This window comes from Drosophila subpulchrella, chromosome 3L (genome assembly GCF_014743375.2).
Source record: "Drosophila subpulchrella strain 33 F10 #4 breed RU33 chromosome 3L, RU_Dsub_v1.1 Primary Assembly, whole genome shotgun sequence".
Taxonomy (NCBI): Eukaryota; Metazoa; Arthropoda; class Insecta; order Diptera; family Drosophilidae; genus Drosophila; species Drosophila subpulchrella.
Window position 1 is genome coordinate 13411518 of NC_050612.1, and position 14808 is coordinate 13426325.

A 14808-nucleotide genomic window follows, 5' to 3' on the forward strand; every position below is an offset into this window, starting at 1 on the left:
CCATACGGGCATGCAGGCACACAGATGCATCTCACAGATACTCGCACCCACACAGGCGCACGGCGGCAATGGATGCTGCAACCACCAGCGGAAAAAGCAGCAACAACATGTTCATTCATTCATATCCAGCCCACGACGCGCTCTCTTTCGAGCTCTCCGACGCTCTGTCGCTGCCGCTCGTGCACCGAGAACAAAACCGATCATGTTTTATCTTGATTAATAAAACTTTTTTCAATTCTTATTAAAAAGCATATAAGTATGCTTCAAAATTTGTTCATGCTGTAAGAATCCTTTCCCTTTTTCATATCATACTTTTAACCTTAAGAAATTTCTGTAACTTATTCTATACAATTGTAATATCTATAATAACTGTAATAACATCACATAATTACGAAATGCTTTCTTAAGAGAACAGAAATTTGTCGTTGCCAAATAAAACTGAAATCTCGACCTTGCATATTAAAGTGGAGTTTCGGAAAAAAGTTAACTTCACTATCCCTTCCTAAAATTAAAAAAACAAAATTTTTTAAAGTAATAGAACTTCTAGATATGTTAGCATTAAGTACCTGGAGTATTAACCTCTCTAAATAGCTTTTTAGAAGCGATATATTATATAGATCTGGAATTTTTTATAAGTCTAACAACACTCCTTTTTAAAATTTAAAACAAAATTATTTTTTGAAGTAATAGACTTTCTAGATGTGTAAGTATTCCCAATATCTTTTTGAGAAGATCATATTGTATAAATCTGGAATTTTCTCTCAGTGTAACGACACGCACGCACCGGCAGCGACGCGAGCAGCGGACTTCTCTGCCGGCTTCTCCAGCGGCTCTCGTTCGCCGTCGCCGTTCGTTTTTGGATTTTCTGTTTGATCAGTTCGAAAAGTGAGTTGGTCGAGCGAACAACCTTATAGCGAGGGTAGCGCAAGCGATACGAGACGAAAGATCAGCGGTGCCACAGAGTATACGATCCAGGAGCGAAAGACGAGTCAGCGACGTCGCGGGTGTAAAGTTACTTAACAGCAAACAGAAACTACCCATTAACTGCAGTGGGCCCTAAAAATATTCAATAATTTTCGAGTGACATTCGCCACAAATCAATCGATCGTACGATTTGAAACCTGATTTCTAGAGTTCGTTTCTGCAAGTGTGTTTGTGTGGCATGTAAGCCATGGGTTCTGGGCGAGCGAGCGAGATAGAGCGAGAACATTGATTTGATTCGAATTCAATTACAAAATTCATTGAGTGTCAATTACAACCGCAAAGAAAATACAACAACAACAACAGAGAAGCAAATCTCAGGAGGAGATTCCGAAATCCAGAGCGAGATCCAGCAAAGATCATATACAGATCCAGAGCCATAAATCATGCCTGCGACATTGATGTTGCTGCCGTGCATGTTGCTGTTGCTGCTGACCGCCGTTGCTGTTGCTGTCGGCGGCACGCGACTGCCGCTGGAGGTGTTCGAGATCACGCCGACAACATCCACGGCGGACAAGCACAAGAGTCTGGAGTATACCGTCTACGATGCCAAAGATATTACCGCAGCGGCAACAGCCTCTAGTAGTACAGTGAAGCCTGCTGCCGAGCAACTGACCGTGGTGAGCATTTCCACGGCGACCGAGGAAAAGGACCTCGCCGAATCGCGGCGACATGCGCGACAAATGTTGCAGAAACAGCAGCAACATCGCAGCAGCAACAGCAAGCACATCGCCGAACGGGATCTGCGCATCCTTTACCAAGTGGGGGTGAGTAACTAAAGCCAAGAAACCTAAAATTAAATTGATTAGCATTGGCTAATTACAAAGTGTGGCTCGTGCAACATGTTTGCATTGATCGGGGCAACACAAAAACAAAAAAAAATAGGTACAAAATAAACACCAACAACTGGCAATGGCAGGTTGCATAATGCAGGCAACATCGTCAGCAGACACCTGTTCAACTGGTTGCCATTTGTAAAATGCCCACGCCAGCAATATCAAAAGCAGCAGCATCTACACAGAAAATAATATCGCTTGATTAGATACTATCATTAGGGTTTTCATCCCATCTTCGAGCACTTAGCGCTACCTTATTTTATAATGGAGAAACTGATAAACCTATATGGTTAATCGAAATCAATCAATTGGTTTTTATATTTCAGCAATCTCTTATATGATTTTCTCTATCTGTACAGCAGGTTTTGCAATGCAACTTTTTTGGGCTGGGTCCGAGTCTTAGTTTGTTGTTTTGATTATTATATTTTATTTTTCTTTTTGCTCAAGAAACTCTGGCTATATTTAGCAGCCGCCCTATAGCCATTACACTTGACACCCACAAAACCACTATCCATATATCAGCACACGCATATGGCACATTTAATTGCAGCGGCAACACACTCGCTCTAGATGAAAAATGAAAGTTGTTTGCAGCCGAGAGCTCAACTCAACTGATCTGTCGCATTTGATCAATTAAAGTCGCAATTGCTATAACCGAACGATATGAGCGATACCAAAACCAATTAGCCGGCCGGGTCAAGAGTTCAATGCTGGCTGACTTATTCATGACTAAGCCAACGGTCCACCGAAAACTTCTTGGCGTTATCTTTCCCCTTAAATCCATTACAATGCGAATTCAGATCATAGGTCAAGTCGGTTCCATTGTTCCCACTCCCGATCTGGCCATAAATCAAGTATCCGTTGAGAAAGAGACGGGACTGGAACCGAGAATGGGAATGGGAATGGGTGTCTGCCATATATCATGTATCGGATATCTATTATGTCAAATGTCATATGACAAAACACGCCCTGAAATCGAATTCTTGCCTGATGTTGCTACGAGGCCGAGGCGTGAAATATCAACAGCAATCAAAAGCAAAATATTGACTATATAAACAACTATGCAATGGGGCTGGGCAGCAAAAAAAAAAAGTTCGAAATAGAAATACCCTTAGGAAAGATCAACATCATGTCAGCTTTTAGGAATAAACTGTTAAATACTTTAAGAAAGAGATTTTACTTTAAAGGAATATGAAACTTTCCATAACAATTCAGAAGATATGTTTAAAATCTTTAAGAGAATATAAAGTTGAAAACGAACTATTAAAAGTCCTTAAAATACAGTACAACCTATAAATAGATATAAAACCTTATAAATTTTGAAATTCGATTGTCTGCAAAAAATGTGGAGCGCATTCAAAAAAGCATAACAAAACAACATCCTAACACAACACCTAAAATAGACAAAAACCCAAAAAAAATTGAGTAGAGAATTCCTGTTGTTTGGAAACTTGCAATAAAAACGCCTTATTGGAGAATAGAACACAACGGAATAGATCCACAAAAGGCAGTGAATGAGCAGCCAGAAAGAGAGAAATATAGAGGGTAAGAAAGAGACAGGGACACAGGGTGGGAAAGAGAGGGAGGGAGGAAGAAGGCGCTGGGAGGCTGGGGAGGGTGAGGAAAGTTGATAGAAGAAAACAAAAAGTTCCCATGCTTAAAAGCGCTAAACATTCAGTTCCGGTATTTAAAAACGTTTTCAACAACAACGACTGAGAAGGGGAAGAGAGAAAGAGATGGCCAGAGCAGGGGGGAGGGAGATGGGAGATGGGGGAAGACCTGAATGAAAGAAAATTCATGAATGAAATACGACCACGACGACTACGAGAAGTCGATGATGATGGTCATAATGATGGTGGTACGGTATGGTATGGTGTGGTATAATGGGTGAAATGCTGGCGAGTGAGAGGGGTGATGAGGTGGTGCATGTGTGAGTTGGTACACTGTGAAAAATGCAAAACTTGCAAGATTATTACATTAACAAAAACAAGCTATGTAATGATATATTTTTCAATCGTAAAAACAAGTTTTAAAACTACTAAATTGAAGGGTTTCGGTGATATTTTCTGAGATATTTAACTTCATTTGAAGGTATATTTACTATATACATATACTATCCTTATAATTTATTAAATGACATAGGGAACTTCAATTTGTACTAAAAAAAAAGCATTCAAAATGAATGTCCAACTTGTGTGCATAATTTTCTCTCACTGCACATGTGTGTGTGAATGAATGAAAACGTAAACGCTGGATGAGCAGAGCAGCCAGCGAATGCTACGTCAGCGACTTCAACTTCTCGCTTGGCTGGGCAAGTCAATCTATGAATGAATGAATGCCAAAGCGACAGACCGTCCAAATGTATGAATGGATATGGCCAACAAGCAAGCACCACAACAACAACAGAGATCGGGCAATTTGTTGGCCATATACAAACAGATCAGCCACGCATATTTGGCCTAAACAAGTCGATGTGTGTGCGCGTGGCATGGCCAAAAGCAAAAAAGAGTTGGATAAATAGGAGGTATGGGGGAATGGTAAATGGAAATGGAATATCAAAAGAGTCTGCCACAAATTCCAATTGACTGAGGAACGCATAAACAAATCAAGCATAGATTCCAATTTTGGCCATTTGACCAAGCTACACATAAATTCTGGTGTTGTAGCCAGGTGTGAAAATGCTTTATAGACCACAATCCAAACATGAAACAAACGCGCCAACTGTGCGTATGCTTAATGCCAAAACATGCAATAAATACTAATGGAAATACATACATTTGTTTCTATAAAGCGAACCATTTTTTTTGTGCTGTCGGCCACACCTCTACTGGTAATTAATGGCACTTTTATGCTAATCCATACATCCGATATGTTTGACAGTTTTAATTTAACCATCTTCAAACAAGTTTTATGAATCGTTGATCTGCTTTTGGTAAATTTATGCTCATGAGTTCTTTTTTCACAGAAATCATCAATGGAATCGAGCATCCGTTTTCTAGTGAACTTTGTCAGGTTTTCTTGATGAGAAATTCTTGTGAATGAATTTCTACGTTGGGAACTATCGTTAATTTAGAAAAAAATGTATCAACACGGAGCCCCTTAATTGATCAATCACTGATCTGCTACAGAATCGGTCTAGTTCTATAGAATTAATAGATCATAGATATGACATTCCTTAATTGGTTGATGACTAAAATTACGGGAACTGAAATTAAGCTTTTCAAATACAAATGAAAAACTTGTACTAACAAAATCAACCTATAAGTCATGAAGACCTCCTTTTTAAAATGATTTACATCACAACAATTTGAAAACAAAACTTTAATCCCATAATGAATCGAACCGCGCTTCCCTTGATTTCGCATATCATGTTTTCATAATTTCAGTCTATGTTTTTTTTTCACCACGATGGAATTTTTGTTATGCTAAATATAGAAATTATTCAATGCGATTCAGAGGCAAAAACTAAAAAATAATAATCATAAAAAAGACAAACAAATATTATTGAAAGAGAGTAGACAGCGACGACAACAACAAAAACAATGGATATGTATATCGGTTAAGTGTGTCTGGATGCCGCAGACGCAGATAGGCGCGTATATAAAAATATTTGCATAAAAAAAACACAAAAACAACCAGCATACCGCAATTATTCACCTAAAAAAATGCCCAAGTCTACAATCTCGGAGAGCTCCATTGAGAAAAATGCCCCGACAACAACAACCTGAGCCAACGGATGCTCGGATACCAAAAAACTAGTTTGCCCACTTTTTTCCCTCGACTTCTGCTTCTTCTACAATATATACTTTGTTGCTGGCGCGCGCGCCAAGTCAACTTTATAGATACAATATATATATATATTTATATATCTTATATGAATTAACAAAAAAGGCTTACTAAAGTCATAGTCGAAGCTTTAAATACTCTAAGGGTTATAAAGATTTCAAGATTATACAACTTCGTTGGGTAATTATTGAATATGTATCTGTTTTGAAAAAGATAATATATATTGCATTCACTTAAAAATAATCCAAATCACCTCAAAAGAGAATTAGTAGAAGGTCACTGGATTTTCGGTGAAAATAATTATCATCGCAATTATTTATTTGTCAGCCATAAGGTCAAGCAAATGTATCTATTATGTCCAGATCTCTATATCTGTATCTACTTGTATATACTCTCTCTTGATATTGTTGCCTTATAAAATCATTCATTTGGCTGCCCCTATTGTTCGAAATGTCTCAGCTTTGTGCCACTTTTTTTTCGAAAACATTTCTCTGTTGCTGGCCAAGACGGAAATGTGGCTTCGAACACTTCCGCTTTTGTTGGCCAAGAAGCGATAGATAGATAGAAATAGAGACCTTGTTACAGTTATTGATGGACACGTTCCAATTTCCCAGACTCTGGGGCTTTTTCCGATCGTGTAAGTGTGCTAATTACGTGCCCAAAGGCGCAATTTGTTTACAATAATATCAAAACAGCGAAGAAGAGGGAAAAAAGTAAAACGATGGCGGGGCAAAAAAAAATAAATTAACTATAAATAAGCAAAGGCCAACAACGACGAATGGCTCGTCTTCGTTTGTTGCTGGTTTTCATTCATAAAAACGCACGCAGACGGCGAGTAAACAACAATTTGGAATGGGTATGGGTATTATGGGTACTACAAAAAGGGGCGGCAGCGAGCCAATGGGGCGTGGCACAGCGAGTTGCTCGTAATTATCACACAAAACAGGCGAAAAACCATTTCGAGTGTTTTACTAGAGAGGTTTTGTTTTTGCCAGCAAAAATGTATGTGTAAAAAAAAACGAACAGGCAAAGCCTGTTTTCACTAAATGCCGGGCAACTTTTCATTTAGCTAGCTGGCCATTCATTCATTCATTCATAAAAATCCCCGCAGCAACACCGAGCAAACCCAGCAGCAACATCAACAAGCCATCGGCATTGTAGTCAAGATTTATTTATTTGGCGGCAAGCGCGTAAAAGGAGACCACAGCACAGCAGCAACATCACAAGTAGCAGCAGCAACAGCAACTGCAACAGCAACAGCAACGGCAACAGCAGCAACATGTTTATAGCCCGCCATATAGTCGGCAACATTTTGCGGTTGTCTTATTTCTTTTTGGCCAAGGCAACAATTACAATGGCCAGAAAGCCGCAGCAAAAAGCCACAAACAACTATGCCACGTTGTTGCTGAATGAATGAATGAATGAATTACTTTTTTCCGTTCCGTTGTGGCAGCAACAGCAGCAACATCAGCAGCTGAGTCTGATTGTGGTTGGGTACTGGGCATGTGGAGTTGGGGTTCGGGATGAGGATGGGGATGAGGATGTGGATGTGGTTAGTGGATGTCCGTGTGCGTAGACGTTCATTAATTGTGACGATCAACAAGCTACGCAAAAATCAAGCAGCAACAAAAAGGGGAAGTTGCTGATGTTGTTTGTTGCTGCCTCAGCTGCAATTGGCTGCCCCCAGAGAAACCAGTTTCCCAGCTATACCCTTAACAATCCTTGACGAGCTGGAGGAGTATTTCAGTTAAGCAATAAGCTTTGATAAGAAAATTATAACTAACAAGAAATAATATAATACTATTTTATCTCAGATAATGTCATGTAGTTGCTTTCAGTTTAAGACAAATAATTTATAAAGACCTTATAAAAAGCTTACATTTCATGGAGATCAAAGAAATAGATATTTGTAAAGATGTTCTTTAAAAAATGTATCTTATTTTGGTGGAAAGATGTTTAAAAGGTCTTTTTTAATTTACTGTCAATAATTGTATATTTTTAATAAATGTTAATAAAATGTTTATCTAAAACACAATAACTTAGGGTATCTGAACTTCTGCAACTCCCATCTTTAGCTGACATTCTTATAATTTTTCTGCTGTTGTCTGTTGGCTTTTGCCCGCTTCCTTTTGGAATTTCTGCTGGTTTTATGAATGAAAATGTTTTTTCTCTACTTGTTTGCGGTTGGGGCATGCTTCCGTTAAGGCAATCCAGTGAAAAAAAACGACTGAAAAAACCAAGCAAAAGTGGCACGGTCAGTCTGCGTGCCCCTGGCGTTTCCTCGACTTTGCCTATGCAAAGTAATAATATTATATACATAAATATAAATTCATCTTGGCTGTACACAAATCTTCCCTACTTCCGGTTTGGGCTGAATCTCGCCCAGAGTTCTCTGAGCCTGAGAGTTTTCACTGGAATTCCCTGGGCCTCCGACTTGGACTTGGAATCGGAAGACAGATAGTGACCTAACAACTTCCGTGTTACTTCCGCTTCTTCGGCTCCATCTACCACTTCCGTTTCTAACAATTTTAATTGAATTTTCGTGTAAACACACCGACTTGCGGCCATATATATCCGATGGCCCAGACTTAACCACCAGAAACCCTCGGCCTGGGATCAAAACTGAGGCTGAGCCGGCATACTTCCGCTTACTCCGGCCACATGACGACGCCAGATTGCATAATTCTCTAGCCCAAAAAAAAAAACGAGAAGAATAACCCAAAATCAGAGTGTGGGATGGGTTAGGGGTTGGGGAAAAACAATGTGAAAAGGAAATGTATAGAAAAATCATTAACGCACAGACAAAAGATAACAGAGGGTCTAGGGGTATAGGATATAGCGGAGACTACCTGATGGAAACACACTTGTGGCAGGCGGCAGGCTGCTGCCATCCATCCGTCTCGTCTAACGGTTGGGAAATCGGAAAATCGGAAAATAGGAAAAATCTCCAGCCCGGACGTTGATCGTCGTGTGTGCGTCAACGCCCTCATGGGAACCAAAACCCACGAAAGAATTACGGGCCGGGGAGGGGGTAGTAAAAAAAAGACTCAACCAACTGTTGCCGCTGCACCGGGAAAACTCAGACATCTTCCGTTTGTTGTGTGGAAATTTATGTCATTGATTGTCCTTTGGTTGGGTCTGGTTATTGATAGCACCAGATGGGGCCGAAAATGCACAAAAAAAAGCAGAAAGCAGAGCAGGTGCAGTTGCTATTTGACCCTATTTTGCAGAAGTCATAGTCAGGTTCTTAAGAAGGTAATGCTAGCAATTTATTTTGAAAACTGAATACGGTAAACCAAATGGCCCAACTAGAACTACTTTGACATCATTATTTTTTAAAAGGTATTACTTCAGTTTCAGCGATTCAGTGATTTGGTATTAATTTCACACTTTGATTTTTTTTTCAAAATAAAAATATTGGTTATATATTTCTATTTTAAAAATTTAAATGGTTTGAACATTTTTTCCACAAGGGACTTTCAGAATTATATTTCTTGACTTCTTAAATATTTAACAAAGCTTATTATTTATTTTAATAATTATAATTGTTGATTTGTTGTTTATATTTGTATTTATTTTATGGTTTCAATTTGTTCTCTAAGCCCCGTAAAAATAATATTTTTCAATAAGTTAAAATCAAAATCTATGACAAAAAGTGCGACTTAAAACTGGAAAAGAAACCCATTTCTGAATGTGATTGTGGTGATTGTTATAAAATCCTTAATATAATATTTTTCAATAAGTTAAAATCAAAATCTATGACAAATTTCTGAATGTATTACTTAGTTATTATAATAAAATCCCTAAAATAATATTTTTCAATAAGATAGAATCAAAATCTTTGACAAAAAGGGCGACTTAAAGCTTGAAAAAACCAATTTCTGAATGTTTTTCTTTGTGATTTTTATAAAATCCCTATAGGAATCCCTCCAAATTGGCACCACTGCCTTGTGCAATTGTAGACACCTCACTTCCGTTGCGTGGAGTGGCATTCCCGGCATTCAGGCAGCCACATGAGGCATGACAGCAATGAGGCTAGAAGTAGCTCCAAGAATTCCATTGGGGGAAGTCCCCCCCCCCCCAAACGATTCCATCTTCCCCTTCTGGAGGTTGTGTGCGGGGTTAATTTGATTCAATTAAAGAGATGGTATGGGCGAAGGGTTCCCCATTTCAGGCGGCTTTCATTGAAATCAAAAGTCACACAAAAGCTTGTCAATGCTTGCCGCCTCACGTTGCAGTGTCCAGCTGCTGGAAAGATGGAGGGGGTAAATGGGAGCCAAGGGGGTAAAAGAAGGGGAAAACTCAGCTTTTATTGTCTTTGGCGCGTTCTCAACTTCCGTTGGCACTGCACTTTGACACATGAGGCTAATTGTTTGACTGCTCGGGGAGCGGTACGTATGTACACGCGTGCTGCTGATGGAGATCGGGCAAATTATAAAGTGTGGCAGCAGCTTGGACCCCCCAGCCCCTCTGCTTACCCCACCACACCTTCTTTGGGGAGCTGTTAAACCGGAAATCCGGTTGCCTTCGCTCCCTTCTCGCCGCCCTTCTTGTGTTTGCTTTTTCCCTCGCTTTTTGTGTTGGCCCGGCAAAACTTTTACTACTCTTCCAGCTTCTTCGCCAACACAAAAACTTTCGTGTTGTTTATAAGTTGATTCTAGTGATGCACAGGAAGAAATTACAGAGTTTACTCCAATATATCTTATTTAAATTATGTTTCGTAAGAGTATAACTATTTTTGAACAGTACTGTTTTAAGCTCATTTCAAATGAGTTCTTTTACTCTAACATATTTTCTATCGCAAGTTTCTATCGTCAGTTTACTAACAACTTTATAAAAAAACTTTATCTTAAAAAATATAATTTTTACTCTAAAATATGCTAAAATTGATAGCAATTTTTTTTAAGATTATACACCATGTAGTCTTGGAATTTCTTCTCTGTGCATCTATTGTGAGCTTCGCAGAGATGAGCTGATGGCTTTGGAATGCCGATGAAGCATGTCTTCTTTGATATGCTGCCCCTGCCCTGTGATTTGCTTATCAATATGTAAAATTTTATGCGTATAACGGTGATGTCTTTGAAGTGCCATTTCCCGACACAACAAGAAAAACAACGAATCAAACAAAAAAAATCGGTAGAGAAAAAACACTGAAGGGGAAGAAATCTCAATAAACATGCTCGAATTTCAAAGAATTTCTCACGCTGCTTACTCGACAGCGACCCCCTATAAAACTCCACTTCTGGCGTATCCTGTCAGGGGTGGATTGACAATGGTCTCATAGCTCCCCCTTCGAAACGGAAAAGAATCTCAGCAATGCCCGAAGCTCCTACTTGAAATATGAATAATCAAAGTGAAGACAAATTCGCTCGTCAAAAGGGTTAAGGACTTCGGCAGGTGCTACGCCTGAAACTGGGTCAAAAATGCGTGGGAATCTCGAAGAATAACTGGCAAAAAGGAAGTTCCGGAAGCGACATTATAAGCGAAAAAAATAAAATAAATCAGGAAGTAAATAAAACTAATAAAGTGAATAAGGAAGGCAGGCAGACGACTTCCGGAGGGGAATGAGACAGAGAACAGCGAAAACAGAAAACTGAGAGAATTGTCATAGAACTCCAGTTCAATTGAGCAAAAAGGTAAAAGGTCAGGCAACCTGTTTCGGATTCACTTCCGCTTCGTCTACGGCTAATCCCTTTTGCGCGTGTGTGCACTCGCTTATTTACTTCCGTCAGTTGCACTAAATCACTTCCGGACTTCCGGTATGCGCTCACCCTCAAAAAAAAAATAAAGGACCTCAAGGAATGACCCTAAACAGCTCAGGTAGCAGCAGGTGCAAGCCGAAGACCCAAAAAATAATTTGAATAAAAATCAAGAGAAAAGTGAAGAGATAGAGAGAGAAATGAAATTGAAACCAAACAAAAGGCGAAAACCCTCGACAAAAAAGGGATAACACACAGGAAAAAAAATAACACAAGGTGCGCGACAGTTCCACTTAAAAAATTGATTGCTTTCGATAATTTCATTAGAAACCTGTTGTATTTGTTGCTCTTGCTGTGGATGTTGCTGTCAAGCATCACTAACAATAAAATCGAATGATAGAAGGGAATCAGCCTCTGGAGTGGCATCCTCGAAAAGCACCCATCAGTTGCTAGTTGTTGGTTTTTATGTTACGACCAGGACCCAAACACAATGCATTAGTTTTTATTGGCCCCGACTTGGGCAAACAACAACAGAACCCAACTTTTGGGTCTCTCCTCGCTCTGTTTAGAGAATTCAATTAATGAAATGTATTTGCTGGCGAACATACAAACAAACAAACAAACTCACACCAAAGTTATCCCCGAGTTTGGACCGACTTTAGTCGTTGTAGTTATGTTAATCAAGTTGCCAAGATTGTGTTGACACAAGCGGCTATTATTGAAGGATTCGGGACATTTTGGGCTAAGGAAGTTTACCCTTATGGTTTGTTTATCTTATGGTAACTTGGCAAATAATCAATGGAAGCATGAAGGAGATAATAATAGGCTTTTATGGCTTAAAATCAAGTTCTAAAAATGTATTATATTTCATTGGTTTCTCAAAGATTACGGATGAAATGAATACACCCATAGCTATTCTTTATTTAAGGAGGTTATTTGCCTTTTAAAATGAACTATACGAGTAAATTTTTACGACTCCTAGGCCCATATATTTTACTAACCAATTTTTATTATCTTCTTTCAAGGACTCTGAGGATGATCTGCCCATCTGCGCCCCGAATGCGGTTTGCTCCAAGATCGATCTATACGAAACTCCCTGGATTGAGCGACAGTGTCGCTGTCCCGAATCGAATCGTATGCCCAATAATGTGATCATCCATCATCACAGTCACTCGTCGGGTTCTGCGGATTCCCTGAAGTACAGGAACTACTTCGAAAGGGAGAAGATGATGCAGCACAAGCGAATGCTTTTGGGTGAATTCCAGGATAAGAAATTCGAAAGTCTGCATATGAAGAAGCTAATGCAGAAACTGGGCGCCGTCTATGAGGATGATTTGGATCATCTGGATCAGTCACCGGACTATAATGATGCCCTGCCCTATGCGGAGGTGCAGGATAATGAATTTCCAAGGGGTCCGGCTCACATGAGGCACTCGGGTCATCGGGGATTAAAGGAGTCACCCACTAACTTCATTGGAGGCTGTCCTAGCAGTTTGGGTGTGGAAGATGGTCACACCATTGCCGATAAGACCAGGCACTATAAAATGTGCCAGCCGGTTCACAAGTTACCCGTTTGCAAGTAAGTTTAAATAAATCTAAATTATATTTTTAAAATTTCAAAATATATTACATAAAGTTCTCATTTCTGCAGAGTTCTTTATTAAAATGGTATATTTATGTAAGAAAATTAAAAAAATATTTTATCTAAATGAAATATCTTTCCTTCTTCCTTTGCAGACACTTCCGTGACTATACTTGGACCTTGACAACGGCAGCCGAGTTAAATGTGACAGAGCAGATAGTCCACTGTCGGTGTCCCCGGAATTCGGTGACCTATCTTACCAAGAGGGAACCCATCGGCAATGGCAGTCCTGGCTACAGATATCTCTTCGCCTGCTCTCCTCTGACGGTGAGTTTATAAGGAATTTTCTTTTAAAATTTGGCTAGAACTTTTCTTTTATTTTCTTCAGCGCCTTCGCTGTCAGCGGAAGCAGCCGTGCAAATTGTTCACAGTGCGTAAACGCCAGGAGTTCCTCGACGAGGTCAACATCAACTCCCTGTGCCAGTGCCCCAAAGGTCACCGCTGTCCCAGTCATCATACGCAGTCCGGAGTGATAGCCGGCGAGAGTTTTCTGGAGGATAACATACAGACATATTCCGGTTACTGCATGGCCAACGATTGAGTGCAGCACTTGGGAACCATTCCACACAGCAAACAGATATAAAAAAAACACTTTGTAAAGGAGGATAGATTGAGCGGTGGAGCAGCTACTATATAGATATCGACTGAGCCAATTGAGTCTCGCCAAGTTACCAACTAATGAGAAAGAGGAAAAACGAACAAATACAAGCTTAGAACTTAAAATGCACATCCGCACACACAAATCATTTTCAAGTTTTAAAAAAGGAGCCTGTTTCTTTTGCTACCAAATTTTGGTCATAAAACGTATGATATAAATATTTAATTAGTTTTAAGCATCGACATGTGCGCAGTTTGTTATACAAATAATTTGTAATGAATATTTATGAAAACAAAAGCAAAACCTGCAACGAAGGAGGGCATACCTTCCATTATGTAATATAGCAACAAACTATACTCGTAATCTAACCCGCATAAATTGTATATATTTTAATATATGTATAACTAAAAAAAATGAGAAACAGTTTCAGTTATAATTTAAACGGAAATTACGTAGAGCAACGCAGCAAAGGTCAAAGAGCAGGATGTGCCAAATGTGCAGATAGAGTGCAGTTAGTTAACCTAAGGATATATCATTGAATAATTCATAGCGAGGGCAGTTCGAAACTGTGACAACTCTGGCAGCTATTTTAGTGCAATTTTTTATGACGTCTTCAAAGCGATTTCCTTTGGAATCAGGCTCAGCAATGGGTTTTCAAGGAAGTTAGAAATTAATTTAGAAATTGCGCACTTCATGTAAACGTATAGTAACCACCATGACTCCTCCTCTTCCCTCTAACTATGCATATGTACATCGATTTAAGCAACAAGATTTTGTTTTTTTCTAAAAACGAGCAGCAAAATTGATCGATGTTTTGGGTTTAAACATTTTGTAAAAAGGCAAAAATAAATATTAATTTATGAAAAAAAAACTTAACCTATGTGTTTTATTCTGAGTTTACAGTACTTAAACATAAATTTTAATAATTTAAAGCCCTTAAAAGTAGGCAAAATTTATCGTTACTTACTACCACAAACATTTAGCCATTCTCTGATTGCGTTTTGTCCACATACTTTTGGGAACAATGTGGCTTTCAAATGTATTGCCTACTTTTCGGCTAAGTTATAAGCGATTTTTACATTGAATGTAAAAATATTTAGTTTGAAAAAAAATGTTTAATGAAAATGTGGCGAACATAATAATGATAATAAATAATGATAATAAAACATTTACATTGCTACTCAAAATAAAATATATCATACCTACATATATCAAACAATGCAAATCTGTTAAGAGCAAAAAAATTAAACCATTTAGGGACTTTGA

The 14808-nt window shown here is 38.9% G+C and overlaps 2 protein-coding genes across 2 annotated transcripts in view; one reads left to right on the plus strand and one right to left on the minus strand.

The window, feature by feature from the left end:
• Nucleotides 1–14808, minus strand: part of LOC119554573 (elongation factor-like GTPase 1) — a 79780-nt gene that overhangs the window by 13690 nt on the left and 51282 nt on the right. The window lies entirely within an intron of this gene.
• Nucleotides 883–14379, plus strand: LOC119554578 (protein giant-lens). Its single transcript, XM_037865558.1, has 4 exons — nt 883–1748; nt 12328–12881; nt 13040–13211; nt 13273–14379. Exons 1-4 carry the CDS (start codon nt 1368–1370, stop codon nt 13483–13485), a joined length of 1320 nt encoding a protein of 439 aa, XP_037721486.1. The 5' UTR covers nt 883–1367; the 3' UTR covers nt 13486–14379.

Coding starts and splice junctions, on each gene's coding strand:
- LOC119554578 (XM_037865558.1), top strand. CDS start 1,368: ATGCCTGCGACATTGATGTTGCTGCCGTGCATGTTGCTGTTGCTGCTG. Junction 1,749..12,327: donor GCATCCTTTACCAAGTGGGG/GTGAGTAACTAA, acceptor TCTTCTTTCAAG/GACTCTGAGGATGATCTGCC. Junction 12,882..13,039: donor CACAAGTTACCCGTTTGCAA/GTAAGTTTAAAT, acceptor CTTCCTTTGCAG/ACACTTCCGTGACTATACTT.